This window comes from Bombina bombina, chromosome 3, assembly GCF_027579735.1.
Source record: "Bombina bombina isolate aBomBom1 chromosome 3, aBomBom1.pri, whole genome shotgun sequence".
NCBI classification, from domain to species: Eukaryota; Metazoa; Chordata; class Amphibia; order Anura; family Bombinatoridae; genus Bombina; species Bombina bombina.
This window is the reverse complement of record NC_069501.1, coordinates 1,105,213,582-1,105,240,756: the sequence shown is the minus strand read 5'-3', so window position 1 is coordinate 1,105,240,756 and position 27,175 is coordinate 1,105,213,582. Positions and strand designations below refer to the sequence as shown.

At 41.4% G+C, this 27,175-nt stretch overlaps 1 protein-coding gene across 1 annotated transcript in view; it reads left to right on the top strand.

The window, feature by feature from the left end:
- The window catches only part of PDS5B (PDS5 cohesin associated factor B), an 890,287-nt gene that overhangs the window by 759,195 nt on the left and 103,917 nt on the right, over positions 1-27,175 (top strand). The window contains exon 32 of the mRNA XM_053708457.1: positions 22,566-23,023. Within this exon, the coding sequence (XP_053564432.1) occupies positions 22,566-23,023 (458 nt within the window). The remainder of the gene's footprint in view (positions 1-22,565; positions 23,024-27,175) is intronic.

Genomic DNA, 27,175 nt, shown 5'->3' with positions numbered 1-27,175 from the left:
CTAATAAACGTAAAAGGTCTTTTAAAACTTCTCATAAAGTTGATGAAATTTCAAATGACCGACAACATAATGATTTATCCTCCTCTGATGAGGATCTATCTGATTCAGAAGATTCCTCCTCAGATATTGACACTGACAAATCTACTTATTTATTTAAAATGGAGTATATTCGTTCTTTGTTAAAAGAAGTGTTAATTACTTTGGATATTGAGGAAGCTAGTCCTCTTGACATTAAGGACTAGTAAGCGTTTAAATGCTGTTTTTAAACCTCCTGTGGTTACTCCAGAGTTTTTTCCTATTCCTGATGCTATTTCTGATATAATTTCTAAGAAATGGAATAAGCCAGGTACTCCTTTTATTGCTTCTTCAAGGTTTAAAAAATTGTATCCTTTACCAGCAATTTCTATAGAGTTTTGGGAAAAGATCCCCAAAGTTGATGGGGCTATTTCTACTCTTGCTAAACGTACCACTATTCCTATGGAAGATAGTACTTCTTTTAAAGATCCTTTAGATAGGAAACTTGAATCCTATCTAAGGAACGCCTATTTATATTCAGGTCATCTTCTCAGGCCTGCAATTTCTTTGGCTGATGTTGCGGCTGCATCAACTTTTTGGTTGGAGAATTTAACGCAACAAGAATTGGATTGTGACATATCTAGCATTGTTCATTTACTGCAACATGCTAATCATTTTATTTGTGATGCCATTTTTTATATCAAAATTGATGTTAGATCCATGTCTTTAGCTATTTTAGCTAGAAGAGCTTTGTAGCTTAAATCTTGGAATGCTGATATGACATCTAAGTCTAGATTATTATCTCTTTATTTCCGAGGTAATAATTTATTTGGTTCTCAGTTGGATTCTATTATTTCAACTGTTACTGGAGGAAAGGGTTTTTTTTCTGCCTCAGTATAAAAAACCTAAGGGTAAATCTAAGGCTTCTAACCGTTTTCGTTCCTTTCGGCAAAATAAGGAACAAAAATCTAATCCTTCCCCCAAGGAATCTGTTTGCTATTGGAAGCCTTCCTCAAATTGGAATAAATCTAAGCCTTTTAAAAAACCAAAGTCAGCCCCCAAGTCCGCATGAAGGTGCGGCCCTCATTCCAGCTCAGCTGGTAGGGGGCAGATTAAGGTTTTTCAATGATTTTTGGATAAATTCTGTCCAAAATCAGTGGATTCAGAGCATTGTCTCTCAAGGGTATCGAATAGGATTCAGAGTAAGACCTCCTGTGAGAAGATTTTTTCTCTCACGCTTTCCTGAAGTGTGTTTCAGACCTGGAGTCTTCAGGGGTAATCGTGCCGGTTCCTTTTCAGGAACAAGGTCTGGGGTTTTATTCAAATCTATTTAAGAAGGAAATCTATCTAAGAAAGAAATCTATCTAAGAAGGAAAATTCTTTCAGACCAGTTCTGGATATGAAAATATTGAATCGTTATGTAAGAGTTCCAACTTTGAAGATGGTGACTAGAAGGACTATTCTGCCTTTTGTTCAGCAAGGACATTATATGTCTACAATAGACTTGCAGGATGCATACCTTCATATTCTGATTCATCCAGAACATTATCAGTTCCTGAGATTCTCTTTTCTTTCATGTAATTAGCAAGAGTCCATGAGCTAGTGATGTATGGGATATACATTCCTACCAGGAGGGGCAAAGTTTCCCAAACCTTAAAATGCCTATAAATACACCCCTCACCACACCCACAAATCAGTTTTACATACTTTGCCTCCTATGGAGGTGGTGAAGTAAGTTTGTGCTTAAGAATTCTAAGGAGAAATCATTGCATTCTTTGGATGTTGTTAGAGCTTTGAAATATTATGTTGAAGCTACTAAGTCTTTCCGAAAGACTTCTAGTCTATTTTTCATCTTTTCTGGTTCTAGAAAGGGCCAGAAAGCTTCTGCCATTTCTTTGGCATCTTGGTTGAAATCTTTAATTCATCATGCCTATGTCGAGTCGGATAAAACTCCGCCTCAAAGGATTACAGCTCATTCTACTAGGTCAGTTTTTACTTCCTGGGCGTTTAGGAATGAAGCTTCGGTTGTTCAGATTTGCAAAGCAGCAATGTGGTTCCTCTTTGCATACTTTTACTAAATTCTACCATTTTGATGTGTTTTCTTCTTCTGAAGCAGTTTTTGGTAGAAAATTACTTCAGGCAGCGGTTTCAGTTTGAATCTTCTGCTTATGTTTTCTTTAAACTTTATTTTGGGTGTGGATTATTTTCAGCAGGAATTGGCTGTCTTTATTTTATCCCTCCCTCTCTAGTGACTCTTGCGTGGAAAGATCCACATCTTGGGTAGTCATTATCCCATACGTCACTAGCTCATGGACTCTTGCTAATTACATGAAAGAAAACATAATTTATGTAAGAACTTACCTGATAAATTCATTTCTTTCATATTAGCAAGAGTCCATGAGGCCCACCCTTTTTTGTGGTGGTTATGATTTTTTTGTATAAAGCACAATTATTCCAATTCCTTATTTTTTATGCTTTCGCACTTTTTTCTTATCACCCCACTTCTTGGCTATTCGTTAAACTGATTTGTGGGTGTGGTGAGGGGTGTATTTATAGGCATTTTAAGGTTTGGGAAACTTTGCCCCTCTTGGTAGGAATGTATATCCCATACGTCACTAGCTCATGGACTCTTGCTAATATGAAAGAAATGAATTTATCAGGTAAGTTCTTACATAAATTATGTTTTCTAGCCAAGCATTACCAATTTGTTGCTCTTCCATTTGGCCTAGCAACAGCTCCAAGAATCTAGCTCAGTCTTTACGTTCTGCAGAATCTCACACGAATCAACTAGTGTTGTTTCTTCAAAGACATGGTTGGAGGATCAATTTACCGAAAAGTTTCTTGATTCCTCAGACAAGGGTCACCTTTTTAGGTTTCTAGATAGATTCAGTGTCCATGACTCTGTCTCTAACAGACAAGAGACGTTTGAAATTGGTTGCAGCCTGTCGGCACCTTCAGTCTCAGTCATTCCCTTCAGTGGCTATGTGCATGGAAGTTTTAGGCCTCATGACTGCAGCATCGGACGCGATTCCTTTTGCTCGTTTTCACATGAGACCTCTCCAGCTTTGTATGCTGAATCAGTGGTGCAGGGATTACACAAAGATATCACAGTTAATATCCTTAAATCCCAATGTTCGACACTCTCTGATGTGGTGATTAAATCACTAGCATTTAATCCAAGGGGCTTCCTTTGTTCGGCCAGCCTGGACTGTGATCACTACAGACGCAAGTCTTTCAGGTTGGGGAGCTGTTTGGGGATCTCTGACAGCATAAGGGGTTTGGAAATCTCAAGAGGCGAGATTACCAATCAATATTTTAGTACTCCGTGCAATTCTCAGAGCTCTTCAGTTTTGGCCTCTGTTGAAGAGAGAACCGTTCATTTGCTTTAAGACAGACAATATCACAACTCTGACATATGTCAATCATCAGGGTGGGACTCACAGTCCCCAAGCAATGAAAGAAGTATCTTGGATACTTGCTTCGGCGGAATCCAGCTCCTGTCTAATCTCTGCGGTGCATATCCCAGGTGTAAACAATTGGGAGGCGGATTATCTCAGCCATCAGACTTTACATCCAGGGGAGTGGTCTCTCCATCCAGATGTGTTTTCTCAGATTGTTAAGATGTGGGGTCTTCCAGAGATAGATCTCATGGCATCTCATCTAAACAAGAAACTTCCCAGATACCTGTCCAGGTCCAGGGATGTTCAGGTGGAAGCAGTGGATGCGCTGCCACTTCCTTGGTGTTATCATCCTACTTACATTTTCCCGCCTCTAATTCTTCTTCCAAGAGTGATCTCCAAAATCATGGAACAATTGTTTGTGTTGCTGGTGGCTCCAGCATGGCCACATAGGTTTTGGTATGCGGATCTTGTTCGGATGTCCATTTGCCAACCTTGACCACTTCCGTTAAGGCTGGACCAAGGTCCGTTTTTCCATCAGGATCTCAAATCATTAAATTTGAAGTTATAGAAATAGAAAGTTTAGTACCAAGTCATAGAGGTTTCTCTGACTCAGTGATTAATACTATGTTACAAGCTCGTAAATCTGTCTCTAGGAAGATTTATTATCGAGTTTGGAAGACTTAAATTTCCTGGTGTTCTTCTCATAAATTCTCTTGGCATTCTTTTAGAATTCCTAGAATTCTACAGTTTCTTCGGATGGTTTGGATAAGGGTTTGTCTGCAAGTTCCTTGAAGGAACAAATCTCTGCTCTTTCTGTTTTTTTCACGGAAAGATTGCTAAATTTCCTGATATTCACTGTTTTGTACAGGCTTTAGTTCGTATTAAGCCTGTCATTAAATCAATTTCTTCTCCTTGGAGTCTTAATTTGATTTTGAAGGCGTTACAGACCTCTCCGTTTGAGCTTATGCATTCTTTGGACATTAAACTACTTTCTTGGAAAGTGTTTTTCCCTTTGGCCATCTCTTCTGCTAGAAGAGTTTCTGAGCTATCTGCTCTTTCTTGTGAATCTCCTTTTTTGATATTTCATCAGGATAAGGCGGTTTTGTGGACTTCATTTAATTTTTTGCCTATAGTTGTGAATTCTAACAACATTAGTAGAGAAATTGTTGTCCCTTCCTTGTGTCCTAATCCTAAAAATTAATTGGAAAAATCCTTACATTCTTTGGATGTGGTGAGAGCTTTGAAATATTATGTTGAAGCTACTAAAAATTTCAGGAAGACTTCTAGTCTATTTGTTATATTTTCTGGTTCTAGGAAAGGTCAGAAGGCCTCTATTTCCTTGGCTTCTCGGTTAAAGCTTTTGATTCGTCAAACTTATTTGGAGTCGGGTCAGGCCCCGCCTCAGAGAATTACAGCTCATTCTACTAGATAAGTCTCCACTTTGTGGGCTTTTAAGAATGAAGCCTCAGTTGATCAGATTTGCAAAGCAGCAACTTGGTCCTCTTTGCATACATTTACTAAATTCTACCATTTTGATGTATTTTCTACCAAAAACTGCTTCTGAAGAAGCAAAGTTCTTCAGGCAGCTGTTTCACTTTTATTCTTCTGCTGATGTTTTACGTTTTTTCTTTTAATTATGAGAATAACTTATGTTTTGGGTTGTGGATTATTTTTTCAGCAAGAAATTGCTGTCGTTTATTTTTATCCCTCCCTCTCTAGTGACTCTTGAGTGGAGTTCCACATCTTGCTTATTGATATCCCATACATCACTAGCTCATGGACTCTTGCCAATTACATGAAAGAAAACATAATTTATGTAAGAATTTACCTGATAAATTAATTTCTTTCATATTGGCAAGAGTCCATGTGGCCCATTCTTTTTATGGTGTTTGGAAATAATTGTGCTTTACACAAAAAAATCATAAATTCCTTTGTTGATGCTTTTTACTCCTTTCTTTATCACCCCACTTCTTGGCTATTCGTTAAACTGAATTGTGGGCGTGGTGAGGGGTGTATTTATAGGCATTTTGAGGTTTGGGAAACTGTGCCCCTCCTGGTAGGATTGTATATCCCTTACGTCACTAGCTCATGGACTCTTGCCAATATGAAAGAAATGAATTTATCAGGTAAATTCTTACATAAATAGTTTTTTTGAGAAATAAAGATTTTTTTTTTCTGTGTCCTGCTGTCATTAGCTTAAGCTAATCCATGCTTGAAGCTATTCCTCAAGATCCTGTTTTGACCCTCTCCATAACAGGATGAGGTCATCAATATATATTTTAAATAATATCACCCTGGGATCTTTAAATGCCATCGTATCCTCCTCTTCAAAACATGCCATGTACAGTTTGGCATATGATGGGGCCATGTTTGATCCCATCGCTGTACCGGCAGTCTGAAGATAGCAGCTGTTTTCGAATTTGAAATAATTGTATTTCAAGCAATAGCCCATGAGCTCTAAGATGACCTCCATGGGTGGCCCAATGTATGGATATTTAAGTAGTTTCCTCCTGATTTCTGTCAGACCTTCATCATCTGGGATCACTATGTATAAACTTGTGACATCTAGTGTCACTAGGATGTCTTCATTCTCCACATCAGGCAAATTGATCAATTGTATGACCTCTAGAGTCTAATACAATTGAAGGCATGTTATGCACTAGCGGTTGGAACAATGTATCCAAATAGGTAGCAATCGGCTGCAGTATAGAACCTCTGGAAGATACTATCGGGCGTCCTGGTGGGTGATTCAAATCTATGCAGCTTGAGAAGCGTATATATTACCGGAGTGATGGGGAAATCCACCATCATGTATTCACCCAGACTCTTGGAGAGACAGTTAGATTCCATGGCTGATACGATATATCTGTCCATGATACGATTAAACTCCTTTGTGGAGTCACCCTCCAACTTGCGGTATGTCCGGACATCAGATAGCTGATAATCAAAAGTGACCACAGATTGACCACCACATTGTTCCACAAGCCTACGTTCGCAATTCTCTTTTAGAGGCCACGAGTTGCCATCATCCAAGTCTGAAGAAGGCATTGCCCAAATCGCAATTCAAGAGGGTTGTGAGGAACAATAGTGATCCTAGTATGAAGGAAATACAATTGAAGGAAATGCATCTCAAATTTCAGAACCGAGGATATGACAAAAAGTATTTGCAGGTGCCATTGGATGAGTCTTTATCGATGACCCAAGAACAAGCATTAATGAAGAAAGTAAAGGGGACTACCAATAATAAATTAATATTCTCTACAGAGTTTATCCCTGACAAAATGGATATACCCAATATCCTTAAGAACAATTGGGATATTATTAAATCTGACGTATCTCTACCATTTAGTAACTTTGAAGGTCCCATGGTAGGATATAGGAAGGGGAGATCCCTTCGTGATCAGTTACTACGTACTGACAATAGAGCCAGCTACACGAACAAGACATGGTTAGGTTCAGAAAGGAATGGATGCTACAGGTGCAGTGGTTGTGTGACCTGTAACGGTTTATCTCAAAGTAAATACTTTGTACACCCATGGAGAAATAAACGTTACACTATTAATTACAGAGTCACATGCACCACTACACACGTAGTGTACATGCTGCACTGTCCCTGTGGGAAGTTCTACATAGGGAAAACCCAGGATGACCTGAGGATACGTATGGCCAACCATCGGTTAGCCATACGTATTACAATACGTGTTGGTAGTTCTGAACAACCTGTAGCAAAGCATTTTTTTAATGCACAATCCTAATGTATCTGATCTCAGATACATAATTATAGACCACATTCCAGCTCCTATTCGAGGTGGTAACAGAGCTAAAATGCTCCTCCAAAGGGAATCCAAATGGATTTTTACCTTGGAAACATTGGTCCCTAGGGCCTTAATACTAACTTTGATTTACATTGTTTTTTGTAACAAATCTTACAGGTAGTCGCAATAGTAGTAAGTTAGTGTGCCCCTCTCTCTGTTAATGAAGGATTGGATCCTATTACAACACCATGATTCATTAGGTAGTCATTCTCCCTGCTAGTAAGTGTGCCCATCAGACCTCATCCGTAACTATTGTTGCAATCCCTAAATGAAACTGGTAATAAGTATTATTTTGTATGATGTAATAATGTGGTATTATGACTCGGGTACCCCCCAGGTTGGATAATGGATTTGTAGTTAGACTTGTAGTTCCTGGACCATTATTATAATAGATTACTCTGAGTGATCTTAATATTGACCATATATATGTCCCATTCCCTGATACAGTAGTATAAATCTATCTAGGGTGTAATGTATATGAGCTTGAGTCCGGATAACATAATATGCCTGTCAGGGTTATATGCCATTATTGTGCCTAATGTCTACGAACTGTGCAGTATTCTTAAATTTGGTTTTAATACTTTGCTTTTACGTATAAGGGTGGTAAGTAAAATGTACATTACATGTCTGAGGACGGGCGGATGCCCGAAAACGTTCACTGATTTGTTGTATAGTAAAAACTGTTGTTTGGAAAAATACCAGTGAGTGCTTGCCTTTTGTTAAATAACATATATATATATATATATATATATATATATATATATATATATATATATATATATATATATATATATACACACACACACACACAGAGAAGCACACTCACAGGAACGAACAACTGGCTCAATACTATTGTTAGCCTTTTCTATGGCGATTTACCACCTGGGTGCAGCTTCTTTTAGCCCAGCATTGTCGAAATGCCAAGTTAACAAGACACCGAATTATACCAACTACCTTCTAAATCCCATACAAAAAGGACTTTGTCCAATATGTAGCTAATAGACCATAACAAACCATCAATGAAAAACATAAATAAAAGTACAGCCTACCCCATATATCCTACTCTTAACTGCCGACAACATGCAAGACTGAAGGATGCATCAAGTGTTTACATGTGCCATACCTTACACTTTACTCAAACCAGTGTGGATTCCCATAGCGGATTAGTTACTAAATATGCCAAATTACCACACACAATCAACTATACCAAAACCAAACCACCAACAGGTCAATCCGACATACTCTCTACTAGACAGTGTCACCTTACAACACTGGCTAGCAGATCATACAAAGAAAACTAAACCTAAATTGGCACGTTAAAGTGCTACCATAAACCTTACCGGATCTCAAACTACACAATTCACCATCTATAATTAACAAAGTAGATGTCATCTCTACTGGATAGTGGACAAGTATATAGTCAATTAAGGAATCAAGCATGTACATCACCTCAACAGAATAGATTGGACAGGGATATGACCACACTACAACACTGGTTATTAAATCACTGCTACCCCACAATAGCCAATATGGCACATCACAACCAGCGTAGCGCATTATTAAGGCCATATAAAACCAAGCACTGAGTATCGGCAATAAAAGACCACTGTACACTATCCTGGGTGCCAAACCACAAGAGAGGGATAGATACAAAGGAGACAAGAAAAGAAACTCCCAAAAGAAGAAGGTGACATATTACATATCAAGAACATATTCTGTGCTAGTGGCAGGGCTCTCCGTGTAACAGCCCATGCCATGAAGGCACACTTCAATAGAACAAGGCATAATTTATGCTTGCATTCAAGCCAACAGGAGAAAGAGTGTCAAGCCTGTGAATCCATAGTGCTTCACATATCAGTAATTCTCTTTAAAGTTACACCACCACGTTTAAGGGGGGCCACTCTATTTGCATGGCCCTGAGTGAAGAAATGGGGTGGTGGTGTTCGAGGAAGTGCCTTGCCACAGGCTGATCCGAGTGTCCCTCTTTGATGGCAGTTCTAATAGCACTCTTGTGATTAGCAAGTCTCTCGCGGAAGGTGGTACTGTTCTTGCCTATACAGTAGCGTCCACACGGACAGGACAGGAAGTACACTACAAAGTCCGAAGTACAGGTGTGCCGATGTCTGATCCAGTAGAATTTGGTTGATCCCGGATGGTGGAATTTCTCTCCAGTAAGAATGGTGCTACAGGTCACACAGCTGCCACACTTGTAGCAGCCTTTTTTTTTTTTTTCTCCAACATAGGTGTGTCCGGTCCACGGCGTCATCCTTACTTGTGGGATATTCTCTTCCCCAACAGGAAATGGCAAAGAGCCCAGCAAAGCTGGTCATATGATCCCTCCTAGGCTCCGCCTACCCCAGTCATTCTCTTTGCCGTTGCACAGGCAACATCTCCACGGAGATGGCTAAGAGTTTTTTGGTGTTTAAATGTAGTTTTTATTCTTCAATCAAGTGTTTGTTATTTTAAAATAGTGCTGGTATGTACTATTTACTCTGAAACAGAAAAGAGAAGAAGATTTCTGTTTGTGAGAGGAAGATGATTTTAGCAGACGTTACTAAAATCGATTGCTGTTTCCACACAGGACTGTTGAGATGAAGTGACTTCAGTTGGGGGAAGCAGTTGGCAGACTTTTCTGCCTGAGGTATGATGGCCACATTTCTAACTCGACTTGATAATGCTGGAAGGCTGTCATTTTCCCTATGGGGACCGGTAAGCCATTTTCTTAGATTAAGTATAAGAATAAAGGCTTTATAAGGGCTTAAAAAACTGGTTGACATTTTTCTGGGCTAAAACGATTACTTGCTAAGCATATTTGACAGATTATAGCGCTTTATAGTTATTATAATCTTGGGGATTGTTGTTAAAAAACGGCAGGCACTGTATGGACACCTTTTTCAGATGGGGGCCTTCTCTAGTCATAGGCAGAGCCTCATTTTCGCGCCACTAATGCGCAGTTGTTTTTGGAAGGCAAGGCATGCAGATGCATGTGTGAGGAGCTAAGATCCACTGAAAAAGCTTATAGAAGGCGTCATTTGGTATCGTATTCCCCTCTGGGCTTGGTTGGGTCTCAGCAAAGCAGATTCCTGGGACTGTATAGGGGTTAAATGTAAAAACAAATTTTGAACAATTGCTTCATACTTTTTCGCATATTCAGTAATAAAGTGTGTTCTGTTTAAAATTTAAAGTGACAGTAACGGTTTTATTTTAAAACGTTTTTTGTGCTTTGTTGACAAGTTTAAGCCTGTTTAACATGTCTGAACCATCAGATAAACGATGTTCTATATGTATGAAAGCCAATGTGTCTCCCCATTTAAATATATGTGATAATTGTGACATGGTGTCCAAACAAAGTAGGGACAATGATGCCACAGATAATAATAGTGCCCAAGATGATTCTTCAGATGAGGGGAGTAAGCAGGGTACTGCATCACCCCCTTCTGTGTCTACACCAGTTTTGCCCACACAAGAGGCCCCTAGTACATCTAGTGCGCCAATACTTATTACTATGCAACAATTAACGGCTGTTATGGATAATTCTATTGCAAATAATTTATCTAAAATGCCTACTTATCAAAGAAAGCGCGATTGCTCTGTTTTAAACACTGAAGAGCAAGAGGACGCTGATAACGCTTCTGACATACCCTCACACCAATCTGAAGGGGCCAGGAGGGAGGTTTTGTCTGAGAGAGAAATTTCAGATTCAGGGAAAATTTCTCAACAAGCTGAACCTGATGTTGTAACATTTAAATTTAAATTAGAACATCTCCGCGCACTGCTTAAGGAGGTATTATCTACTCTGGATGATTGTGACAATTTGGTCATTCCAGAGAAATTATGTAAGATGGACAAGTTCCTAGAGGTTCCGGTGCCCCCCGATGTTTTTCCTATACCCAAGCGGGTGGCGGACATAGTAAACAAGGAATGGGAAAGGCCCGGCATACCTTTTGTGCCTCCCCCTATATTTAAGAAATGATTTCCTATAGTCGACCCCAGAAAGGACTTATGGCAGACAGTCCCTAAGGTCAAGGGGGCGGTCTCTACTCTAAACAAACGCACTACTATTCCCATAGAAGATAGTTGTGCTTTTAAAGATCCTATGGATAAAAAATTAGAGGGTTTGCTTAAAAGAATGTTTGTTCAGCAAGGTTACCTTCTTCAACCAATTTCATGCATTGTTCCTGTCACTACGGCAGCGTGTTTCTGGTTCGAAGAACTAGAAAAGTCGCTCGATAAGGAATCTTCGTATGTGGAGATTATGGACAGAGTTCATGCACTTAAATTGGCTAACACTTTTATTCTAGATGCCGCTTTGCAATTAGCGAGATTAGCGGCGAAAAATTCAGGGTTTGCTATCGTGGCGCGCAGAGCGCTCTGGCTAAAGTCTTGGTCAGCGGATGTGTCTTCCAAGACAAAATTGCTTAACATCCCTTTCAAGGGCAAAACACTGTTTGGTCCTGATTTGAAAGAGATTATTTCAGACATCACCGGAGGAAAGGGCCACGCCCTTCCTCAGGATAGGTCTTTTAAGGCTAGAAATAAGCCTAATTTTCGTCCCTTTCGCAGAAACGGACCAGCCTCTACTTCTACATCCTCTAAGCAAGAGGGTAATACTTCTCAACCCAAACCAGCCTGGAGACCGATGCAAGGCTGGAACAAGGGTAAGCAGGCCAAGAAGCCTGCCACTGCTACCAAAACAGCATGAAGGGATGGCCCCCGATCCGGGACAGGATCTGGTGGGGGGCAGACTTTCTCTCTTTGCTCAGGCCTGGGCAAGAGATGTTCAGGATCCTTGGGCACTAGAAATAGTTTCTCAAGGTTATCTCCTGGAATTCAAGGAACTACCCCCAAGGGGAAGGTTCCACAGGTCTCAATTATCTTCAAACCAAATAAAAAGACAGGCATTCTTACATTGTGTAGAAGACCTGTTAAGGATGGGAGTAATTCATCCAGTTCCAATAAGAGAACAAGGGATGGGATTTTACTCCAACCTGTTCATAGTTCCCAAAAAAGAGGGAACGTTCAGACCAATTCTAGATCTCAAGATCCTAAACAAATTTCTCAGGGTTCCATCATTCAAAATGGAAACCATTCGAACGATCCTTCCTACCATCCAGGAAGGTCAATTTATGACCACGGTGGATTTAAAGGATGCGTACCTCCATATTCCTATCCACAAGGAACATCATCAGTTCCTAAGGTTCGCTTTTCTGGACAAGCATTACCAGTTTGTGGCACTTCCTTTCGGATTAGCCACTGCTCCGAGAATTTTCACAAAGGTACTAGGGTCCCTTCTAGCGGTTCTAAGACCAAGGGGCATTGCAGTAGTACCGTACTTGGACGACATCCTGTCGTCTCTGTCAAAAGCAAAGGCTCATACGGACATCGTCCTAGCCTTTCTCAGATCTCACGGATGGAAAGTAAACATAGAAAAAAGCTCTCTTTCCCCGTCAACAAGAGTTCCCTTCTTGGGAACAATAATAGACTCCTTAGAAATGAGAATTTTTCTGACAGAGGTCAGAAAATCAAAACTTCTAAGCTCTTGTCAAGTTCTTCATTCTGTTCTTCGTCCTTCCATAGCGCAGTGCATGGAAGTAATAGGATTGATGGTTGCAGCAATGGACATAGTTCCTTTTGCACGAATTCATCTAAGACCATTACAACTGTGCATGCTCAGACAGTGGAATGGGGATTATACAGACTTGTCTCCGACGATTCAAGTAGATCAAAGGACCAGAGATTCACTCCGTTGGTGGCTGATCCTGGACAACCTGTCACAGGGAATGAGCTTCCGCAGACCAGAGTGGGTCATTGTCACGACCGACGCCAGTCTGGTGGGCTGGGGCGCGGTCTGGGAACCCCTGAAAGCTCAGGGTCTATGGTCTCGGGAAGAATCTCTTCTCCCGATAAACATTCTGGAACTAAGAGCAATATTCAATGCTCTCAAAGCTTGGCCTCATCTAGCAAAGGCCAAATTCATAAGGTTTCAATCAGACAACATGACGACAGTTGCATATATCAACCATCAGGGGGGAACAAGGAGTTCCCTGGCGATGGAGGAAGTGACCAAGATAATTCAATGGGCGGAGGATCACTCCTGCCACTTGTCTGCAATCCACATCCCAGGGGTGGAAAATTGGGAAGCGGATTTTCTGAGTCGTCAGACATTCCATCCGGGGGAGTGGGAACTCCACCCGGAAATCTTTGCCCAAATAACTCATTTATGGGGCATTCCAGACATGGATCTCATGGCGTCTCGTCAGAACTTCAAGGTTCCTTGTTACGGGTCCAGATCCAGGGATCCCAAGGCGACTCTAGTAGATGCACTAGTAGCACCTTGGACCTTCAACCTAGCTTATGTTTTCCCACCGTTTCCTCTCATTCCCAGGCTGGTAGCCAGGATCAACCAGGAGAGGGCTTCGGTGATCTTGATAGCTCCTGCGTGGCCACGCAGGACTTGGTATGCAGACCTGGTGAATATGTCATCGGCTCCAGCATGGAAGCTACCTTTGAGACAGGACCTTCTTGTTCAAGGTCCATTCGAACATCCGAATCTGGTTTCTCTCCAACTAACTGCTTGGAGATTGAACGCTTGATTTTATCAAAGCGTGGGTTTTCAGATTCTGTAATAGATACTCTGATTCAGGCTAGAAAGCCTGTAACTAGAAAAATTTACCATAAGATATGGAAAAAATATATCTATTGGTGTGAATCTAAAGGATTCCCATGGAACAAGATAAAAATTCCTAGGATTTTATCCTTTCTACAAGAGGGTTTGGAGAAGGGATTATCTGCAAGTTCTCTGAAGGGACAGATTTCTGCGTTATCTGTTTTACTTCACAAAAGGCTGGCAGCTGTGCCAGACGTTCAAGCGTTTGTTCAGGCTCTGGTTAGAATCAAGCCTGTTTACAGACCTTTGACTCCTCCCTGGAGTCTTAATCTAGTTCTTTCAGTTCTTCAAGGGGTTCCGTTTGAACCCTTACATTCCGTAGATATTAAGTTATTATCTTGGAAAGTTTTGTTTTTGGTTGCAATTTCTTCTGCTAGAAGAGTTTCTGAGTTATCTGCTCTGCAGTGTTCTCCGCCCTATCTGGTGTTCCATGCAGATAAGGTGGTTTTGCGTACTAAGCCTGGTTTTCTTCCGAAAGTTGTTTCCAACAAGAATATTAACCAGGAGATAGTTGTACCTTCTTTGTGCCCGAATCCAGTTTCAAAGAAGGAACGTTTGTTACACAATTTGGACGTAGTCCGTGCTCTAAAATTCTATTTAGAGGCCACTAAAGATTTCAGACAAACTTCTTCTTTGTTTGTTGTTTATTCTGGTAAAAGGAGAGGTCAAAAAGCAACTTCTACCTCTCTTTCTTTTTGGCTTAAAAGCATTATCCGTTTGGCTTATGAGACTGCCGGACGGCAGCCTCCTGAAAGAATCACAGCTCACTCCACTAGGGCTGTGGCTTCCACATGGGCCTTCGAGAACGAGGCTTCTGTTGACCAGATATGTAAGGCAGCGACTTGGTCTTCACTGCACACTTTTGCCAAATTTTACAAATTTGATACTTTTGCTTCTTCAGAGGCTATTTTTGGGAGAAAGGTTTTGCAAGCCGTGGTGCCTTCCATTTAGGTGACCTGATTTGCTCCCTCCCTTCATCCGTGTCCTAAAGCTTTGGTATTGGTTCCCACAAGTAAGGATGACGCCGTGGACCGGACACACCTATGTTGGAGAAAACAGAATTTATGCTTACCTGATAAATTACTTTCTCTAACGGTGTGTCCGGTCCACGGCCCGCCCTGGTTTTTTTAATCAGGTCTGATTACTTATTTTCTCTAACTACAGTCACCACGGTATCATATGGTTTCTCCTATGCATATTTCCTTCTGTACGTCGGTCGAATGACTGGGGTAGGCGGAGCCTAGGAGGGATCATATGACCAGCTTTGCTGGGCTCTTTGCCATTTCCTGTTGGGGAAGAGAATATCCCACAAGTAAGGATGACGCCGTGGACCGGACACACCGTTGGAGAAAGTAATTTATCAGGTAAGCATAAATTCTGTTTTTTTTTTTTTGTTTTTTTTTGGAGCCATGTCTTTTCTCTCTTTCAGGGGTCAGTCTTCATTAACAGGGATTTCATGCTACGGCCACTCTTGTGAACCAACCTTGAAGGGGGCTTATCCTTGAAGTGTAGAGTTCTATCGCCACTGATCAGGGGCCAATTTCTTTTAATGACTTCTCTTACACTAGTGGTGGCAGGAGTATAGCTGGTGATGAAATGGATCTTTTTTTACTTTCTTTGTATGAGAACATTGCAATCATATTGTATCCCTTTCCCTAGGATTTCAGAGAGCATATTCGGGTTGTATCCCCTGTTCAAAAACTTCACTCATCTTTTCGAGCTGTACCATTCTCCGGTCCACTTCAGAACTGTTGTGTATAACCCTCATAAACTGGGATTTTACAATCCCTTTCTTGAACTGTATTGGATGGTAACTGTCAAACTGTAACAGAGTGTTTCAGTTGGTTTGGCGTATAGAGTCGTTTTTAAGTAGCAATCCTCATCACTTTCAGATTTATATATACATAGGTCCAGGAAGTGTATGCTTTCAGTACTCATCTCACTCTTGAATTTGACAGCAGACTCTGATGTGTTCAGGTTGTGAATCTAAATTGCAAGTGCTTCAGCGGTCTCTTCCCCCCCCCCCCCCCCAGATCACAGAGGTCATCAATGTACCGTTGGTACAGAAGAACATTGGGGTCTCTAGAGCTAAATAGATACTTGTTCTCAAACCATGCCTTGAACAGGTTGGCATACGAGGGGGCTAAACTCGACCCCATGGCCGTTCCAACCAGCTGGAGGTAGAAAGTGTCTTCAAACCTAAAGTAATTATGGGTTAAGCACATCATCAGCCAGAATATTGATGAGCTCTATAGAGTCCAGTAAAAATGCTTTTTACTGGACTCTATAGAGCTCATCAATCTTCTGCAGGACAGACGGTTTCCTAGACACTGCTTGTTGGTCACTCTTGATGTTAATAGCCTCTACACCATTATCCCGCATGATATGGGTGTAGAGGCTGTGAGACAAGCGTTGTGTAACTTTAAAGATTATATGGGTCCCCCCTATAGAAGTACTCTTGGATTGGCTGATAATGTGCTTAACCCATAATTACTTCAGGTTTGAAAACACTTAATACCTCCAGCTGGTTGGTACGGCCATGGGGTCGAGTTTGGCCCCCTCGTATCCCAACCTATTCATGGCATGGTTTGAGTAAGTTTTGTCCCTCCCTGATTACTCGTCGACTCCACAGCTTTGGGTATTAGTTCCCCAGGGGTTATAGTAGCTTGTGGACTAATTTCTTTCATGGTGGTTAGAGTCCTCAAGACCAACACATTTTTTTTTATTTTTTGTTGTTTTTTCTGTCTGCAGTAAAAATGAATGTAAATTTTGATGCTAAAGTTCCCTGTTTTTAAAAATTCTATTAAAAACAGGGGCACTTTAATTCATCAAAATTTACATTTCTTCTATAAGATACGAGTCCACGGATTCATCCTTTACTTGTGGGATATTATCCTCCTGCTAAAATTTACATTTCTTCTATAAGATACGAGTCCACGAACTCATCCTTTACTTGTGGGCTATTATCCTCCTGCTAACAGGAAGTGGCAAAGAGCACCACAGCAGAGCTGTCTATATAGCTCCTCCCTTGACTCTACCCCTCAGTCATTCTCTTTGCCTACTCTAAGTAATAGGAAGGGTAAAGTGAAAGAGGTGATAAAATGTTAGTTTTTATTTTCTTCAAGCAAGACTTTTTTTATTTTAAATGGTACCGGTGAGTTTTCAATTTATTTAACAATGGAGGGTACACATGGCTTCATTTAGATGGGTATATGAACCCACATGGCTAGGTAATAGACTGATCTGGTGCGGTTATTGTTAAGGCTGTGAGACATCAAGTTAGATGGGCGGGGCCTATTTTCGCGCCTCAGTTGTGCAGTTGCAGTTTCCCATGCATGCAGCAAGCTCCAACTCCGGTGGGCCTTTCAGGAAAGTTTGGGCCTAATCAAAGAGTTAATCTGATTTTGCAGACACCAGAGGGCAGGTAGGCACCACAGCAGGGCTGTGGTGAGGTGCAGAGGGTGTTTTTGTGCAACTATAACGTTTTTGGTATAACGTTTTTGGTTCTTAAGGGTTAAGTATTCCTTTCCTTGTGGGGCAATCTTAGCTGACAAGTTGGGATACATTTATCAAAAAATTGAGATAATTTTATCGTTTTAAAGCAGTTTTGGAAAAATTGTATGCTTTTTTTTCTCTTAAAGGCACAGTACCGTTTTTTCAGATTGATATTTTTTTCACAAATTAAAGTGTTTTCAAGCCTGTTTGTGGTCATTACTAGCCTGTGTTAACATGTCTGACATTGAGGAAAGCCAATGTTCTATGTGTTTAGAAACCATTGTGGAACCCCACTTCAAATGTGTCCATGTTCTGAAAGGGCCTTACATTGCAAAGAACATATTTTAGCTGATAAAAGTATGTCTCAGGATGATTCTCAGTCAGAAGAGAATCAGGTTATGCCATCTAATTCTCCCCAAGTTTCACAACCATTAACGCCCGCCCAAGCGACGCCAAGTACTTCTAGTGCGTCAAATTCTTTCACCCTGCAAGATATGGCTGCAGTTATGTCTACTACCCTTACAGAGGTATTATCTAAACTGCCTGGTTTACAGGGTAAGCGCAGTAGGTCCGGTATTAGAGTAAATGCTGAGCCCTCTGCTTTATTGGCCATCTCCGATGTACCCTCACAGTGTTCTGATTTGGGGGTGGGGGAATTGCTGTCTGAGGGAGAGCTTTCTGATTCAGGAAAGATGTTCCCTCAAACAGACTCAGATGTGACGGCCTTTAAGTTTAAGCTTGAAAACCTCAGCTTGTTACTCCGGGAGGTTTTAGCGACTCTGGATGATTGTGACCCTATTGTCATCCCGCCAGAGAAACTGTGTAAAATGGATAAATATCTAGAGGTCCCTACTTACACTAATGTTTTTCCATTCCCTTGAAGAATTTCGGACATTGTTACTAAGGAATGGGATAGACCAGGCATTCCGTTCTCTCCCCCTCCTACTTTTAGGAAAATGTTTCCCATATCTGACACCATTCGGGATTCGTGGCAGATGGTCCCTAAGGTGGAGGGAGCTATTTCTACCCTGGCTAAGCGTACAACTATACCTATAGAGGACAGTTGTGCTTTCAAAGATCCTATGGATAAAAAATTAGAAGGGCTTCTAAAGAAGTTGTTTATTCATCAGGGTTTTCTTTTGCAACCTATAGCGTGCATTGTTCCAGTAACTACTGCAGCAGCTTTTTGGTTTGAGGCTCTAGAGGAGTCTCTTAAGGTTGAGACCCCATTAGATGATATTTTGGATAGAATTAAGGCTCTCAAGCTAGCAAATTCTTTTATTACAGATGCCGCTTTCCAAATGGCTAAATTAGCGGCTTTGCCATTTTAGTGCGTAGAGCGTTATGGCTTAAGTCATGGTCTGCTGATGTGTCATCTAAATCCAAGCTTTTAGCTCTTCCCTTTAAGGGTAAAACCCTATTCGGGCCTGAACTAAAGGAGATCATTTCTGACATTACTGGAGGTAAAGGTCATGCCCTTCCTCAGGACATGATGGTTAAAATGAGGACCAAACAGAATAATTTTCGTTCCTTTCGAAACTTTAAAGGCGGTGCCTCTACTTCCTCATCCGCCTCCAAGCAGGAGGGGAACTTTGCTCAATCCAAGTCAGTCTGGAGACCTAACCAGACCTGGAATAAAGGTAACAACTGCTGCTACCAAGACAGCATGAAGGGGCAGCCCCCGATCCGGGACCGGATCTAGTAGGGGCAGACTTTCTCTCTTCGCTCAGGCTTGGTTAAGAGACATTCAGGATTCCTGGGCATTAGAAATTGTGACCCGGGGTGTCGTCTAGAATTCAAAGATTCTCTCCCAAGGGGGAGATTTCATCTTTCACGTTTGTCTGTAAACCAGACAAAAAGGGAGGCGTTCTTACGCTGTGTAGAAGACCTATATACCATGGGTGTAATCTGCCCAGTTCCAAAAGTAGAACAAGGGCAGGAGTTTTACTACAATCTGTTCGTGGTTCCCAAAAGAGAGGGAACCTTCAGACCGATTTTAGACCTCAAAACTCTAAACAAATTTGAGTCCCATCGTTCAAGATGGAGACACTACGAACAATTTTACCAATGATCCAGGAGGGTCAATATATGACCACCGTGGATTTAAAGGATGCGTATCTTCACATTCCTATCCACAAAGATCATTACCAGTTCCTCAGGTTCGCCTTCCTGGACAAACATTACCAGTTTGTGGCCCTTCCTTTCGGGTTCGCCGCAGCTCCCAGAATTTTCACAAAGGTGCTAGGGTCCCTTCTGGCGGTTCTAAGGCCGCGGGGCATAGCAGTGGCGCGCTATCTGGACGATATTTTGATTCAGGCATCAACTTACCATCTAGCCAAATCTCACACGGACATCGTGTTGGCTTTTCTAAGAACTCACGGGTGGAAGGTGAACATAAAAAAGAGTTCACTTGTTCCTCTGACAAGGGTTCCATTCCTAGGAACTCTGATAGACTCAGTAGTCATGAAGATTTTTCTGACGGAGGTCAGAAAATCAAAGATCTTAACCACTTGCCGAGCACTTCATTCCATTCCTCGGCCATCAGTGGTTCAGTGTATGGAGGTCATTGGACTAATGGTAGCGGCAATGGACATAGTTCCGTTTGGTCGCTTACATCTCAGACCACCTCAGCTGTGCATGCTCAGACAGTGGAATGGGGATTATGCGGATTTATCTCCGCGGATAAATATGTATCTAGAGACCAGAGACTCTCTTCTCTGGTGGTTGTCACAGGATCATCTGTCCCAGGGAATGTGCTTCCGCTGGCCAGCATGGGTCATAGTGACGACGGACGCCAACCTCTTGGGCTGGGGTGCAGTCTGGAATTCTCTGAAGGCTCAGGGTGTGTGGACTCAGGAGGAGTCCTTACTACCAATAAATATTCTGGAACTGAGAGCGATATTCAACGCGCTTCAAGCGTGGCCTCAGCTGGCTTCGGCCAAATTCATAAGATTCCAGTCGGACAATATCACGACTGTAGCATATATCAATCATCAAGGGGGAACAAAGAGTTCTCTAGCGATGATAGAGGTTTCCAAAATAATTCAATGGGCAGAGACTCACTCTTGCCATCTATCAGCAATATATATCCCAGGTGTGGAGAACTGGGAAGCAGATTTTCTAAGTCAGACTTTTCATCCGGGGGAGTGGGAACTCCATCCAGAGGTGTTTGCAAAATTGATTCATCAATGGGGCACACCGGAATTGGATCTGATGGCATTTCGTCAGAATGCCAAACTTCCTTGTTACGGGTCCAGATCAAGGGATCCTCAAGCAGTACTGATAGATGCTCTAGCAGTACCGTGGTCGTTCAACCTGGCTTATGTGTTTCCTCCTTTTCCTCTTCTACCTCGTCTGATTGCAAGAATCAAACAGGAGAGGGCTTCGGTAATATTGATAGCGCCTGCGTGGCCACGCAGGACTTGGTATGCAGACCAGGTGGAAATGTCATCTCTGCCACCGTGGAAACTGCCACTGAGAACAGGACCTTCTCATTCAGGGTCCGTTCTAACATCCAAATCTAGTTTCTCTGCAGCTGACTGCCTGGAGATTGAACGCTTGATTCTATCTAAGCGGGGATTTTCTGAGTCGGTCATTGATACCTTGGTTCAGGCTCGGAAGCCTGTCACTAGCAAAATTTATCATAAGATATGGTGTAAATATCTTTATTGGTGCGAATCCAAAGGCTACTCATGGAGTAAGATCAGGATTCCTAGGATTTTGGCCTTTCTCCAAGAAGGATTGGAGAAGTGGTTATCAGCTAGTTCCTTAAAGGGACAGATTTCTGCTTTGTCAATCTTACTACACAAGCGTCTGGCAGATGTCCCAGACGTTCAGTCGTTTTGTCAGGCTTTGGTTAGAATTAAGCCTGTGTTTAAACCTGTTGCTCCGCCATGGAGTTTGAATTTAGTTCTTAATGTTCTTCAAGGGGTTCCGTTTGAACCCATGCATTCCATAGATATTAAACTTTTTTCTTGGAAAGTTCTGTTTTTAGTTGCTATCTCTTCTGCTCGAAGAGTTTCTGAGCTATCTGCGTTACAATGCGACTCGCCTTATCTTTTATTTTATTCTGATAAGGTGGTTTTGTGTACTAAACCTGGATTTCTTCCTAAGGTTGTTTCAAATAAGAATATTAATCAGGAAATTGTTGTTCCTTCTCTGTGTCCTAACCCTTCTTCTAAGAAGGAGCGTCTTTTACATAACTTGGACGTGGTTCGTGCCTTGAAGTTTTACTTGCAAGCGACCAAGGATTTCCGTCAAACATCTTCTCTGTTTGTTGTCTATTCTGGAAAGCGTAGAGGTCAAAAAGCTACGGCTACCTCTTTCTTTTTGGCTGAAAAGCATCATCCGTTTGGCATACGAGACTGCTGGACAGCAGCCTCCTGAAAAAATTACAGCTCATTCTACTAGAGCGGTGGCTTCCACATGGGCTTTTAAAAATGATGCTTCTGTTGAACAGATTTGTAAGGCTGCGACTTGGTCTTCCCTTCATACTTTTTCCAAATTTTACAAATTTGATACTTTTGCTTCTTCTGAGGCTGTTTTTGGGAGAAAAGTTCTTCAAGCAGTGGTGCCTTCTGTTTAGGTATCTGTCTTGTCCCTCCCGTTCATCCGTGTCCTGTAGCTTTGGTATTGTTTCCCACAAGTAAAGGATGAATCCGTGGACTTGTCGTATCTTATAGAAGAAAAGGTAATTTATGCTTACCTGATAAATTGATTTCTTCTAAGATACGACGAGTCCACGGCCCGCGCTGTCAATTTAAGACAGGTTATATTTTTTTGGTTTAAAACTTCAGTCACCTCCGCACCGTTTAGTTTCTCCTTTTTCTTCCTATACCTTCGGTCGAATGACTGGGGGTGGAGTCAAGGGAGGAGCTATATAGACAGCTCTGCTGTGGTGCTCTTTGCCACTTCCTGTTAGCAGGAGGATAATAATCCCACAAGGTAAAAAAAAATTCACAACACGAGTGAAATGTAAATTTTGATGAATTAAAGTGCCCCCGTTTTTAATAGAATTTTTAAAAACCGGGCACTTTAGCATCAAAATTTACATTCACTTTAAAGTATGCACATCCTTTTTTTCCCCCGCTACTTTTTTCTTGCTCTTATCTTCTAATTTCTCAGGTAAGCATATATTATATATTTAATGATTACATTTTTGTTTTTCTTTAGTCTGAAATTGAAAAACCTAGAGGACGCAAAAAACAGTCATTTATTGACCAAGAGGATAGTCTGAGCATGGAAGATCTGTCTAAATCTACAGATCTACAGAAATCTAGAACTGGTCAGCGTGGACGAAAAAGGGCCACTGTTGCATCTGAGTCAGATGACCAATCTTGGCCAGACAAGCGCTTAAAGGATGACTTGCTAGAAAATGAGGATGAACAGAATAGTCCACCTAAAAAAACAAGAAGGGGGCGACCGCCAAAGTCTGCAAAAGGGACAGTGACAAAAGAAGAGTCATCGGTAAAGACTCCAAAAAGAGGTAGAAAAAAGGCAGTGACAGTGGATAGTCCACCAGATCAGGAGGATGAACATCATGATATGAGTGAAGAACAAGATGTTGAAATTGTAGTACAGAAACGAAAAGGAAGAGGTCCAGCAAAAACGCAGCGAAAAACACCACAAAGGTATGTTCTGTTTCTTATATGTATTAATTTTTAGTGTTACAAATAATAGAATTAGTGTGTTAGGATGTGTGTTCAAATTCAAATTAAACAATAAAGTACCGGTGTAGGTTTAACCCATAGGGCAAACAAAATCTATGAAAATTCATTCACACGTTGGTATAACATAAATTAATAAATAGAACCTCTTTAATCAGTATACTGACAAATAACAAATTACATATGTCCTTGCTTTAGCTGTTTCAGTTTCTATTGATCAAAGAACAGATCAAAATTGTAAAAACTTTTCTATGTTTCCAGATGGGCCTTCACACATTTAATTAGCCACTTCTTTAATTCAAAAAAAGAAGTGAACAGATAATGTACTAGTGCTGCAGAATATTGCAGGTCGACCAATAAGTAAGCAAATAAGGAAAGTATGGTCAGCAATTGCTCTTCAAAAGGTATTCAGTGAAACAAATTGCTAGTCGATAAGTCACATGAGTGTTGCTAAAAAAAATGATCTCGTCTATATCTAGCTATACTGAATGCAAGTCAATATGCGTGTGACTAGCTCATAAACAGAAAATGATGCTCTTTCTAAAAACTTAACAAATTAAAGTGTTTGTCTTTTTAGAGCTAATATACATGCATATAGAGTTATCAAAAGCAATCTAACCCACTAACAAAACTTCATATAGACTATAAAGTTGAGACTCCCATAACTAAGAAGCAAAGCCTAACTGGCCATGAATAGCAACATTTATCATTAGACTATATTTAACAATTGCTAGTTGGGTCTATATATTATCACAGTGTGTGTGGTTAATTACTACAGTGATAACTTGAAATTAAAGAGAGATTTCACTTTTTCTAATGACACGGTTCATCAAAATTACTATTGGGAATATCGCTCCTGACCAACAGGAGGAGGCAAAGAGCACCACAGCAAAGTTGTTAAATGCCGCTCCCTTACCCACAACCCCCAGTCATTCTCTTTGCTTGTATCAGTTGCAAGAGGGGTAAAGTTAGGTGTCTGATTCTTCAATCAAGAGTTTATTTTTTAGGCAAAGCAGGTTTGCTCTGGTCTTTTATGGGTTTAGCCGTAGCCCATGTTAGTCTCTTCAGTAGAGCAGTGGTGGCTTTTAAGCATTTGTAGAACTTGGGGGGTATAATCTCCTCTGCGCCTCCCAAGTAGTTTATGCTGCCCATCTTTCAAAAGTCTGAGTAGGTTTACTCAGTCTTTTTTGTTTCCCACAGGTCCATGTAAGGAGTGATACCTTTCAAACTTTGCGAGCTGCGCTGCTGCCGGGCAGATTTTTATGGGGGTAAGTGCTGTTTTTATTTTCTGGGGACAGAAAGTTTGTCACTTATTGGGTGATTTGGGTTATTATTCCTGCGTGTGGGCAGGTTTTTTATCTTGTGGCAGTATTTTGGGGCCCTGTAGAGGATAAACGGCTTGGTCTTATGGGAGTGCTAAATATTCACTCCTTGTTGCAGCTTTTGGGTGTGTGCTGTTTTTTACTAGGAGTGGCTGTTATTCAGAATTGCTTTGGTAAGACACTTTTGGTTTACAGTTTCTTTTCTCGCGGCGATGTTGCGGTTTATACTGTCATGCTGGCCGGGAGGTGATGTAGATGCCCACGATGGGCGGAGACTGTTGGGCAGGAGTGTTGCACGCTCTTTCTCTCCGTGTTCTTTTGTTTGCGGAAGTGAGGTTCTCCGCTGCTGCTCTGGTGCTACGTTTAGAGCAGTTATTGTGAGAGTGAAGTCCGGACTGTTTGGGAGTCTCTGCATCCTCTGGAGGAGGTAAGCACCTCAGCAAGACTTGTAGAGGTGACTAATTAGGGCTCAGGGTGAGTTTTATTTTTGGGCTTTTTCTTGTTAACGTTATTTAAAGGGATAGTAACGTTATATTTTTGGGACATTTTTTCTGCATTTTTTTTCTGGCTGAATTCATTTTTTTGTTTAATTGTTGGAAAGATGGACCAAGAGGACTTGCAAGCTGTTCCTTGCAATTTATGTTTAGATGCAAATGTGGAGCCACCTATCCCTTTTTGTTCCTCATGTATTGAGAGAACATTACATTATAGGGATAGGCTTTTTGATTCAGGGCCTTCATTTTCTAAGGAGACTGTTGTTCAGGATTCTCCTGTGCAAGCTATACCTCAGCTTTCTCCCCAATCATCCCAATCTCTATCCTCTTCTCATGCAGTGCCCTGCATTTCGTCTCAGGTTGTTTTTTCTTTGCAGGATATGGCTACTCACATATCCTTTGCTGTTTCTGAGGCTTTGTCTGCTTTTCTATTGTTGCAGGGCAAGTACAAAAGGAAGTTTAAGGTGACTCTGTTGCAAATATGTCAAATGTTTCTTCCCATAGAACTGAGGAGGAATATACTTCTGTAGCGTCTGAGGGTGAAATTTCAGACTCTGATAGTGTAATTCCTTCTGCTGATTCTGAGGTTGTTTCTTTCAGATTTAAGCTTGATCACCTCCGTTTGTTACTCATGGAGGTTTTGGCTACTTTGGATGACTCACTTGACGGTCATAGTTACTCCCAAGAAGGCTAGTAAACTTAATAAATTTTTTGATGTTCCTTCCATGGCGGAAGTTTTTTCTGTTCCAGGTCGTGTTTGAGATTATTACAGGAGAATGGGAGAAGCCTGGAATTCCTTTTTCCCTTTCTCCAATTTTTAGGAAGATGTTTCCTGTTCTGGATTCTATTAAGGAGTCTTGGCAGAAGGTTCCTAAAGTAGAGGGAGGAATTTCCACTTTGGCCAAGAGGACCACTATTCCTATTGTGGATAGTTGTTCTTTTAAGGATCTTATGGAAAAGAAGTTGGAGGCTTTGATTAAAAGGATGTATGTTCACCAGGGGTTCCAGTGGCAGCCTGCTGTGTGTATTGCTACGGTTACCAGTGTGGCTGCGTATTGGTTTGATGCGTTGTCTGATTCTATTCAGCGGGATACTCCTCTTGAGGAGATTCAGGATAGAATTAAGGCTTTAAAATTGGCTAATTCTTTTATTGCGGATGCTTCTTTACAGGTCATCAAGTTGGGAGCAAAGATTTCTGGGTTTGCTGTTCTGGAGCGCAGGACCTTATGGTTAAATTCCTGGTCTGCGGATGCATCATCTAAATCTAAGCTTTTATCCATTCCTTACAAGCATAAGACCTTGTTTGGGCCGGGTTTGGCTGAGATTATTTCTGATATTAGGGGAGGGAAGGGGCATTCTCTCCCTCAGGATAAGAGAAATAAACAGAAGGGTCGTCAGAGTAATTTTGGTTCCTTTCGTTCCTTCTCTGGTAAGTTTTCCTCTTCCTCCTCCAAGCAGGATCAGTCCAAGCCCTCTTGGAAGTCCAAGCCCTCTTGGAAGTCCAAGCCCTCTTGGAAGTCCAAGCCCTCTTGGAAGTCCAAGCCCTCTTGGAAGTCCAATCTGTCCTGGAGCAAGGGGAAGAAATCTAAGAAGACTGCTGACTCAAAATCAGCATGAAGGGTCTGCCCCCGATCCGGGAATGGATCGCGTGGGGGCAGGCTTTCCTCTTTCGCTCAAGCCTGGGTTTGAGATGTTCCAGATCCCTGGGTGGCAGATATTGTGTCCCAGGGATACAAACTAGAGTTCAAGACTTTTCCTCCCAAGGGCAGGTTTCTTCTGTCCAGGTTATCTGTAGACCAGATAAAAAGAAAGATATTCTTAAGTTGTGTTCAGGATCTTTCCGACATGGGAGTGATTGTTCCGTTTCCAGTCCAGGAGCGGGGGCTAGGTTTCTATGCCAATCTGTTTAACGTTCCCAAAAAGGAGGGAACTTTCAGACCCATCTTAGATCTCAAGTGTGTAAACAAATTTCTCAGAGTTCCGTCTTTCAAGATGGAAACTTTTCGATCTATTCTTCCTCTGGTTCAAGAGGATCAATTCATGACTACTGTAGAGCTGAAGGATGCGTATCTGTATATTCCCATTCACAAGGAACATCACAAGTTTCTGAGATTTTTTTTCCTAGACATGCATTTTCAGTTTGTGGCTCTTCCTTTTGGTATTGCAACAGCAACCAGGGTGTTCTCAAAGGTCCTGTGTGTGTTACTGGCAGTGCTCAGATTGCAGGGGGTTGCGGTAGCACCTTATCTGGACAATATTCTAGTTCAGGCGCCATCTTTTCAAAAAGCAAGCTCCCACAA